General features: G+C 44.8%; 1 protein-coding gene across 1 annotated transcript; it reads right to left on the minus strand.

Annotated features, from left to right (window-relative positions):
* Nucleotides 1–1,444: 1,444 nt before the first annotated feature.
* Nucleotides 1,445–3,286, minus strand: Ir7a (Ionotropic receptor 7a). The gene has a single exon (XM_064683628.1). The coding sequence runs from the start codon at nucleotides 3,284–3,286 to the stop codon at nucleotides 1,445–1,447; it is 1,842 nt and encodes a 613-aa protein (XP_064539698.1).
* Between the last annotated feature and the right edge of the window lie 8,121 nt (nucleotides 3,287–11,407).

An 11,407-nucleotide genomic window follows, 5' to 3' on the forward strand; every position in this document is an offset into this window, starting at 1 on the left:
GACGCCATAAAGTATATATATTCTTGATCAGCGTCGATAGTCGAGTCGATATAGCCAAGTCCGTCCATCCGTATGTATGAACACGTCGACCTCAGTACATTTATGTGCTAGGGATAGAAGTTTAGAACTTAAGTTCTCCCCGTGCGAGAGGGCGGGATATCATTTAACTTCTAGTCAGATCGGGGAGTAAACTTTTATTGCTGACTGTAAATAGCTGTTGGACAATGGATGATTGTGATGTCTTCTGCTACGGTCTAGATAGACATGTCTGGAAATCAGTTTGTCCCCTACCCCCCCCCCGTTTCCACCGTCGACCAGCACCTTTTGCTGACTGGACTAAAAACACAAATCGTACATTGTGTGCAACACGATGACAACATTTGTTGCTTGCAACCAACCAGTCGAGCAGAGGGGCACGAGACAGTTGCCAGTTGCCAGTTGCCAGTTGCTCGTCATCTAGTGCCTCCCTCGGCTTTCGTCCTGCCCCGCCGCCGTCGCCGTCGCCGCTGCCAGGCTGTGAGGCCCCGCAACACTTCCGGCATTTAAGCAAACAAAATATGTAGCATGCAGCCTTGCAACAAGCTGCATGCGGCAGCGAGCAGACAGCCAGCAGCGGCCATGTTGCCCCATCCTACTCCTGCCCCCCTCCCCCATCCGATAGACAGTTGTCGCATTTGTGTGTGCCACTTGCGCCATGTTGCATGCCCCACATGTGTAGGCGGAAAATGCGGCCATGTAGGCTAATGAGTTCGCTTTATGTCCGACTCGAGTTGTTGTTGTTCTTCTTCAGCTGCTGCTGCTGCTTCTGCTTCTGCTGCTGCTTCTTCTTTGTTGTTTTGTTGCGCAATTTTTGTTGTTGTTGCTGGTTAACGAGGCCGCCGCATTCTGTGGCACGTTGCCCGCCCCCGTAAAACAAATGCTTGTGGCGGTGTCATAATGGGAAATGTGTATGAAACTAAGGCTACGCTATTTGGTATTTGGTATTTGGTGGACAACCCTGGCAACCCTGGTTGCCACAAACTCAGCTTCGGCTGTCGGAAACGGAACAGGACTTGGCTGCACTTCCAAATGGATAAAGTTGAGCCGACTCCGTTAAAATGGGGCCCCAGCCAAATGGGTCAATTTAATCATTCTGGGTGCTTTGTGACGACAACAATTGCTGCTTTAAATGTTTGAGAATCGCATAGAAAGGCTCAACATACTGTAATTTAGCTGAGGTAAACGTTTTAATTGCCTGAGAATCGCATAGAGAGGTTCACCGTAGGGAAATTGACCTGTCAAAGCTAATTGGTGCATTCAAGTTCTTCCAAAATGCCGAAACTCGAGCTTGGGAATATTCCAAAGCAGTTGAGGACCATCTCCCCATTGAGTATGCTATTTATTTATTTATTGACTGCCAAAGGGTGTGCACAAAAACATTGTTGGGAATTTATTAGGTTATAATTCAGAGAAAGTAACGCCTCAGCCAGATGACGCGGAGGCTGATCAGCTCGAGGAGAAAGACAAGGAACGCGGCGAGAAGCATCATGTAGTAGATGAAGTACAAGCCGCAGAACATCTCCTGCCGTACCGGGGAGACCTCGTGCGAGGCATGGCCGTAGGGCTCCTGGTGCATGCGGTGCTCGAAGTAGCGATTGATGTGGCCCACAATGCCCGCGGACTGGAGCTGCTTCAGCTTGCGATCGAAGGCGAACTTGAAGATGGAATGTCGACGTAGATACATGACCAGCTGGTAGAGGTAGATATGCTCCCGCACATGGGTCAGCCGGCTGTGCTGCCAGTTCAAATGATTGTAGTGGGCCAGGTTGTCCAGCAGGGCACTCGTCGTGAGCCGGGCGCCGTCCTCGGCCGCCTCCAGTTCCTCGAAGCGCCGCAGAAAGTTGAACGTGCGCAGCTGCGTCCGATGCTGGGGAAAGTAGTCGACATAGTCCGGGGACAGGTACTGGTAGTCCCCCTCAAGCAGCTCGGCAATGTGCTCGGGCACCGGCCGATGGTAGGGCAGCCGGAATACATCGTATAGCTTGCCCTGGTAGGCGACGCGCTGCACCAGGGCGAGCAGCAGCCAGGCACCCAGGTAGCAGCGCACAGGACCCGCTCGCGGTACGGCCCGCGCCTCCAGCGGATTACCGAGCAGTGTGGTGTGCACGCGCAGTGCACACGCGGTTAAATCGAAGTAGCCGCTGCGCCGGCGCCAGGCCCACTGCAGCAGGAGGACAGCGAGGCAGCTGAGGATCAGCGCCAGCCAAACGGTGCCGCAAAAGGGCTGCACTAGCTGATTGACCGCGCCCATATAGTGATCCGTGCGGACGACAAACACGAGAGCGCTCTGATGGTACGAGCTGGTCGTGGAGAAGCGTTCCCGATGCAAATGGGAGGCGCTCAGCGCGCCAATCGCCACCGAGGAGTTGCCCACGCCCAGCTGGTGGAAGCAATCGTCGGCGCTGTAACTGTAGCTGTGCTCCAGCGTCTTTTTCTCGCACGGCGGCAGCAGACGCAGCCGGAACTTAAAGATCGTGGCCAGCAGCTTGAGCAGCTCCCCATCGACGCCCGTCAGCCGCCACGTCTCCAGCCGCTGTTCCGGATCCTCCCGATCCCCGGTGAACATGACAAACGGCGGCAACGGATACCAGCTGACGGTCAGCGGGCAGCCATAGAAGCTGCGCAGCGCACGCCCGAACAGATGACCCCGCGACAGCAGCTGGCCCTGCGCAAAGCGATTGATCAGCTCCGGCGTGATGGACACATTGCAGTCGGGCGCGTACAGGCGAAAGCCATAGAACAGCACCACACTGGGATCCGCTGACTCCACGATAACCACCGCGTTCAGCACATGGAAGCGGAGGCATTTCGCAAAGATGTCGTGCAGTCCCGCCAGCAGCGCCTGCTCCTCCTGCACGCGCCAGCTGAGCAGTATCAGGAAATTGAACTCGCGATCAAAGAGGGTTGTGGCGAATTGAAAGTGGAGAGCGCGGAACGCCTGCGGCGTGTCCACCAGAAACAGGATGTAATCGCGCGGCTGCTCGATGGGCTTGTCCTGCAGCAGCTGCACGGCCACCCGCTCGTTCAGCCGCCGGAGCAGGTAGCTCATCGCGCGGCGCTGATAGCGATGCTCCGCATCCGAGCGCGACAGCTCCATGATGGACAGGGCATGGAAGCGCGGACCCACCGAGCTCTCGAGCACGTGCAGAGCGGCGTTCACCAGCTCCGAGGGACGATACTCGTCCACGGGCTGCACTGCACCCAAACAGAGCGCCAGGTGGCGCAGCAGCCAGACCAGCAGCAACATTTGACGGCGACAAGCGAACAGCTCCAACTGCAGGCCCCATTCACAACTGGGAACCGGACACAGCCACAGCCCCAGCTAATTCCATTAATGGACGGCCGGCCGGCCAGATGGGGGTTGAGTCCATTTAATTAGCTCCAAGTAAGCGCATATATTTTAAAGATAAGCCAGATACTAGATAGTGCAATTGGCAAGCGAAGCTAGGCAAAGGGGTTTAAGCAATAGAGCTTAACGAACTAGTTCGCAACTTTTTTCCAGCTGGAGGTTGGAGTTAGGAAGAGAATGTGCCGTCATATGAAAACACAATAGTTCAATTCGTGGCTTTGACAGGGCTGGTTCCAGGTGAACCAGATCGTGACACTGATCTAGTTCAATTGGACGAAACAATTGCCGGAACTAGTTCGCAACTAGTTCCAGTTGATCGTTTAAGTTTATAAAGGGAATATGTTAACATAAGAAAAAAAACAGGAGTTCAATTCGTGGCCTTGACAGGACAGGTTCCAGGTGAACTAGATCGTGACACTGATCTAGTTCAATTCACTAAAAACTAGTTCAACTCCTTGGGAAGAGAAAATACGCCAAACGATGCTTGAAGAGTTTCTTATTTCGAGGGTTTAGACAAAAGCACTGCTGGAACTTGTTCATAACTGGTTCCAGCTCATGGGTATAGTGGAAGAAGGCAATATGCCAACATAGGAATAGGAGTTCATTTCATGCGTTTGACAGACCATGTTCTTGGCGAACCAGATCTTGAGACTGATCTAGTTCACTTCACTGAAAACTAGTTCAACTCGTTTGGAACATACAAATTTCGCAACATAGACAGATGCCAAACATTGCCTACTTAAATTTGTACTGAAGAATTGCAGGAACTAGTTCGGTTCCGGCTCATCAGTGAAGTTAATGAAAACAGAGCAAGAGTTTATTCTGAGCCCTTAAAAAGGTTCGGGGCGAACCAGATCATGACAATGATCGTTCTCTCATCAAGTTCTTCTCATTAATAAATTAATTGTTGGAACTGGTTCGCAACTGATCCTTAATCGTTATACTATGGAGGCTAAGAATTGCATTAGTGCCTTTTGATCAAGTTGAAAGTTCCTCATATACGCATCGAACCATCTCTCATGACACTGAACTAGTTCGTTGCATAAATAACTGGATCATCTCGTTTCAAATGGGGGTTCAAAATTAGACGAATGCTCAGTCAAAGCTTAGTTCGAGTCTTTCTTGAAAGTAAAAGGTGTCTCAAACTCGCAAGAAATCAGCTCTGCTGACACTGATCTAGCTCATTTCGCATAAACGAACCTACTTGTGGTTCCAAACTAGTTCAGCTCATTCTAATTCTTACGATCTTCAACTCATTTAATCCTTCGAAATATTGAGGTAATAGCACACATATAGAAAATGGATAGATATGGCAACGCCTTTGCCGTATGGCACAGTGTGGCAACTCTTGTGCGTGATTGCACTTCTGGCTCTCGGCTCATATTTAATTAAAATACAAAAGTCTTACATGGTCGAACCAGTTCTTTTAGTTCTTACGATCCTCAACTGTTTTAAATCCTTTGAAATATTGGGGAAATATAACATGGATAGATATGGCAACGCCTTTGCCGTGTGGCACAGTGTGGCAACTCTTGTGCGTAATTGCACACAACTGACTTCTGACTTTTGACTCACATTTCTTGAGTTTCGAGTTTTTAGTTTCGAGTTTTGAGTTTTGAATTTTGCAAGCTGCTCGCATTTATTTCCATTCCATTTCCATTTCGCATTTTCGCTGGCAAATGGGCGCAGCTCCCTCTCAGCCAGGCTCATAATTGCCAGCGCAAGTTTCACACACGCATACATATGTGACTGTGCGTGTGTGTGTGTGTGCATTTGCGTTTTGAATTTGTGGATTAAGGGGGAAGGGGGTGGTGCTAGGGGCGGGGGGAGAGCAGTTAAAAAACTTTTCGGTGACTTTATTTTTGGCGGCAGCAAAAAACTTTTAATTTAGCAACTTTTTTGACTTGCGACGACGACTTTGACTATTTCTTTTTTATTTATATCTATATATATATATTTTTTTTTAATGGGTGTGTGTGTGTGTGCGTGTGTGTGTGTGCCTGGCAGTTGGCATCTTATTAAGCAAATTATTGCCATTGCGGGTTATGTGAGCTCGCAGACAGCAAAAAATGCGTCAAGCCAAATATTTGGCAAACGATTTAAGTCCAAATTTTTAAATACACTCACTCGGGGCATGTTGATTCTATCACCAAACATGCAAACCAAGGAATGAAAGTGAACGAATACTGTATTTATATTATGCCAGAAGCAAGACTCCAATTCGAACCAGTTCATATTTTGTTCATATGAACCGAATATACTATATACTATATACTATATACTATATACTATATACTATATACTATATACTATATACTATATACTATATACTATATACTATATACTAGATACTAGATACTACATACTAGATACTAGATACTAGATACTAGATACTGGATACTAGATACTAGATACTAGATACTAGATACTAGATACTAGATACTAGATACTAGATACTAGATACTAGATACTGGATACTAGATACTAGATACTAGATACTAGATACTAGATACTAGATACTAGATACTAGATACTAGATACTAGATACTAGATACTAGATACTAGATACTAGATACTAGATACTAGATACTAGATACTAGATACTATATACTAGATACTATATACTAGATACTAGATACTAGATACTAGATACTATATACTATATACTATATACTATATACTATATACTATATACTATATACTATATACTATATACTATATACTATATACTATATACTATATACTATATACTATATACTATATACTATATACTATATACTATATACTATATACTATATACTATATACTATATACTATATACTATATACTATATACTATATACTATATACTATATACTATATACTATATACTATATACTATATACTATATACTATATACTATATACTATATACTATATACTATATACTATATACTATATACTATATACTATATACTATATACTATATACTATATACTATATACTATATACTATATACTATATACTATATACTATATACTATATACTATATACTATATACTATATACTATATACTATATACTAAATACTATATACTATATCCTATATACTATATACCTTATCAAAAGGATTTAAAAGCTGTCGCTTTCTCATGTTTTAATGGGTTTTGATTTGCTTGAAGGGTATTTGAGGTGCGGCTTGTTGAAATAATTGTTTTATCAGTTTCGTGTTAACAGAATAAATTTTGCTGCCTGCGCTTTTTGCTCGCCTTTTGTTTATCAAATGCGCACATTAATTACGCAACCACAAGCACACTCATGTGTGTGTGTGTGTGTGTGTGTTTGTGTGTGTAGGGCATGTGCATTCATGCATGTCGCACTGGCCCGCCCCTCATACACCCCCCCCCCCCCCTCCCCCGTTGGCGTCGCCCTTCGATGGCCGCTGCAAACATATCGTTTTGGCCGGGCGGCGCATTTGCATTTATATGCGCATATCCTTTGTGCCCAAAGGATATTACATTTTTCCACTTGAAGCATTTTTCGTGCATTTAATGAAATTTTTAATTTTTATGCGCGCTGCAGCTTCACAGATGGAGAGAGTGAGGGGGGGGGGGGGGGGGGCAGATACAGCGGGCACTCGCTACAATTGCCGCTGTCCAAAGCTCGAGCCAATCCCAAAGCGCAAAGATAAAACAAATAAGAGTGGGAAGTGGAAGTGGGTGGGGCATGCTCGACTAGTAGATACTCTACGCCTTTCCGAGCATGCTGCTTCTTCTTCTTTACTTAGCGACAGACTTTCGGAAGAGTGATCTCTTTTAACTAAGGTGTAGGTAGAGTTCGATCTTATCGAAACTTTCAGGGCTTGACTATGGCATATTAAAATCTCTACATACCAAAGCGCAAGGTTCTACCTACAAAAATGAGTGTTTTACCAATTTCGAGCGGTCTCGAGGAAGGGTATCCAAGAAAAATGACATATTCTTTGGCTGTGTAGGCCGAATTTCGAGAACCAGCCCGCCGAGTTTGGTTTAGCTAGTTCTTGTATTTTCCGAATAATGCTTAATATAATATACCTCAAAATCGATATTTATCGATATTGGGAAACTTCCTCAATATATCGAAGAGAACACACTCCTTCTGCTTGTGGTAAAGAGTACTTCGTATTTCGTATTGCAGATCCCGGGATCCATGCATTTGCTTGCCAAACATGTCAAGATCGACTCAGCTCCTCGCTCTGCTCAAGAATTGAAGTATATTGCTTTTGGTTTCGTTTGCCCGTTGCAAAGATTCGCACAAAATCATCATACCCTTTCTGGGCCCTTGCAATGGGTTCAGGATGTAAAAATTGCGGCTCTTTACAGCTTGTATCTCTCTGGCCGACCGCCCCCCCCCCCCCCCCACCGCTCCCCTGCTGGCCATTTGTCGCCACCCCGCTAGCGTTCCCAAGATGCAACTGCAACCGCAGCAGCGCGCTTTGGGCATGTAACAAGCAAAGCTCGACTAAAGCATACCCTTTAGCGCTGATAAAAAAGTTTTATGAAAAAAATTAGGAAAACCAGGGTTCGAACCCCCTTTTTTAACCGTTTATGTTGTTTATGATCGAAATGTGAATAACACCTGCTTAACAGCTGCTAATTATGTAAATGTAAGTAACAGCTACTTAAAAGCTCTTAATAATCGAAAATTAACAGCTGCTTAACAGCTGTTACTGAGTAAAATGTGACTAACAGCTTTTAATGATCCAAATGTAACAGTGTTAATAATGTTAAAGTACCAAAAAAACCAGCTGCAGCTGGTTAACAGCTGTTAATCAAAATGTAAATAACAGCTGCTTAACAGTTCTTAATAATCAAAATTTGCAGGCGTTCAAAAGCTGTTAATGATGAAAATGTAAGTAACAGCTGCTGTTCTTGATCGAAATGTGAATAATAGCTGCTTAACAGATGTTAATCATTGAAATGTAAGTAACAGCTGGTTGACAGCTATAAATCAAAATGTAAGTAACAACTCCTTAGCGTCTGTTAATGATCGAATGTGAGTAACAGAGTCTTAACAGCTGTAAATGGCCGAAGGTGATTAACAGCTTCTTAACAGCTGTTAGTGATCAAAAATCAAGTAACAGCCGCTTAGCATCTATTAATAGTAAGTAAGTAACAGCTGGTTGACAGCTATAAATCAAAATGTAAGTAACAACTCCTTAGCGTCTGTTAATGATCGAATGTGAGTAACAGAGTCTTAACAGCTCTTAATGCCCGAAGGTGATTAACAGCTTCTTAACAGCTGTTAGTGATCGAAAATCAAGTAACAGCCGCTTAGCATCTAATAATAGTCTAAAAGTAAACAGCTTAACAGCTGATTATGTTCGAAATGTCAACACAATTTGTCAGCTCCCACAGCGTGCAGCTCTTCAATTAAAGGGTATAACAAGTAGATTGGCCCTCAGGGCTGAGACAGCCTTGTTATATTATATAGCCGCAGCTGAGTTGCATCTGAGTTGGGTCTGGGCTCGCTTTTGGGCTCTGTGGCTGCGTTTGTGATGGACACCGAGCACTAGAAACCGACGAGGCATCCAACTGAATGTTATTCCTGCTGCTTTTATTGCTTTTGCTGTGGCTTCTGCTGAACACAAGCTAAAATTGCTACAATCTCTTCAGCTATGATTCATTATGCATAGCATTAAGTCGATTGACAAGACAGTTGAATAAAACTTAGTCCGAGCTATGTATTTCTAACTAAAGCACTTGTCTTTCAAGTTTATCTTTGTAGTAAAAGTAACTGAACCGAGCTCGTTCCTTTATCTAACAGTTTAACAGTTTATCTGCCTGGTAAATAGTTGACATGCAGTTATCATGCAGCACACCGAAGCGACGCCTTCTCGAGTGGTGCTGCCAGCTGGTTGTTGGAGTGCTGCCGGATGTGCAAAAATCAATTGCCGCGTGGCAACGTTCTATACAAACTGCATGTCAAATATTTACCAGGCAGATAAGTTTAACAAGTCTTTAATTGAAGAAATCCATATTAAAATAGGATATGAAGACTTGTTAGAAACTGCACAAACTAATCGAAAATCGAAACATATCGATAACACAAAAGAAAATCCTCCAAGATACACAATTTCCACTCATAACTTAATCTGAAGACCATATGCTGATGGGGCTGGAAAACCCAATTAAATTGTATGCCACATGCTTGAGCAGCTGCAGAAGTAAAGCAAAAGGATAAGGTAAAGCAGGGGCGGCTTCGAAAGGGGGTAGGGGGAGGGGTAGGGGTAGGGGTAGGCCAACGATATGATATGGCCATAAGTCAACTATCTGGAAGAGTGGAGAGAGGGGCGGGGGCAGCTGCCTGCCTGCCAGCCAAGTTGTAGCCAAAGTTCAAGTTTGAAAAGGGGCGATGGGGTTGAGGGGTTAGGGGGGGGAGTGGGAGCAGAGTGGCGGAGGGAGATCGAGCTTCGGCTCCGGCTTCATTTCTGTGCATAAATTAAAAATGACAAGGATATGCGGGCAGGACACGCGGCAGCAATGTGTAACCCAAAGCGCTCGCAACAAGTTGCAAGTTTCTGCCTCGAGTCTAGTGTGCGTGTGTCTGTGCGTGTGTGTGAGTGTGTGTGAGTGTGTGTGTATGGCATATGAGAGCTGAAAGGCAAGCCCCACGCCTAGTCCAATCCTTTGTCCAACCCCTGCCTCAACCCTTTACGCATTCACCTGGCAGCGCGCTGAGAAAATTTCTACAAATTCAGCGAAAAGTATTTTTTCCACCTTAAAAAACTGCCACGCAAGGTAATATGCGCGGAGAGTGGGGAGTGGGGGGAGGGGGTAGGCAGGGTTGCTTGGGGCTGGGAGAGCGCGAGAAATGATTTATGAATGCAAAAAGTTTTTGGCCCACAACTTTTGCGGAACCGTTTGGTTAGCAGCGGCGCCGCCTACGCCTGCCATACGATACCCTGTAATAATTGCAGGTGGCTTGAAAAGCAAAGGGGTATATTGCACTAAGGCAAGGATTAGGCATATATCTATATATATGTATCTATATACCATATCGATCTAGAAATTTCACTGCGATTGTCCTGAAAAGCTAATACTTGTTTCGATTACTTGTTCTTTTCCACCCAATCGATAAATATCGGTTTTCAGCACTTGGCTTTTTTGAGAAAATCTTGAAAATTTCATCAATTCTTATATTAAATGTAAAGTATATATTCTTCCGATTTGTCGATTTCTGCTTCTTTATGATATCGATAAATATCGATTTCGAGAAATGTTTTCTTAAGCATAGCTCGAAAAGTATCTGAGCTACAACAATCAAACTTGGCAAGCAGCTTCTCGTCACGCCCCTTAATCTATATTCAAAAAAACACAATTTAAGGGACAGAGCCCTGTGCCTGGGTATATGCACATATTAGCATGTTATACTAAGCTAATTGCATAAAGATCGGATCATAAGCACCGAAGTAATACAAGAAAGCATTTCCCAGAAGGGACGAAAAAGCACATCTGCTGCATAAAGTGCGCAGATAGGTGCTGGTATGCTTGACGCTGGGTAGCGTAGGGTATCTCTTAGTCGGGCAATGCCGACTAGAGTTCGCTTCCTTGTTGTTATTCTTGTTGTTGTCAGTTGCGACATGGCCAGCTTCGTGTTACGCACACACACGCACACACACACACACACACATGCTTGCACACACACACACACACACCTCCACATACACACACACGAGCAGGCACACACACGCGAGCAGCCGCTTAATGGAATTATAAAAATGTTAACTTCAGCAGAAATTCAAACATTGCCTCACTTCGAGTGTGTGCGTGTGTGTGCATGTGTGTGTGTGTGTGTGTGGGTGTATTGGCAACTAACCTTTTTATACGATTTCAGTTATAATTTTGTTTAACATTCAAAGTGGCTTTGTTTGCAGCCGCGTGTAGCGCGGGGGCGGGGGCGGGGGCGTGGGATCATGTGGCATGGGGCTTGGGGCTTGGGACGGAACACTTTTAACTATTTCCATCAACCGTCTAAAACAAAAATATTTGCTGGACTTTTTGG

Source organism: Drosophila montana, unplaced genomic scaffold, assembly GCF_035044405.1.
Source record: "Drosophila montana isolate Dmon_TW-CO22-7 unplaced genomic scaffold, ASM3504440v1 contig_2666_1, whole genome shotgun sequence".
Classification (NCBI taxonomy): Eukaryota; Metazoa; Arthropoda; class Insecta; order Diptera; family Drosophilidae; genus Drosophila; species Drosophila montana.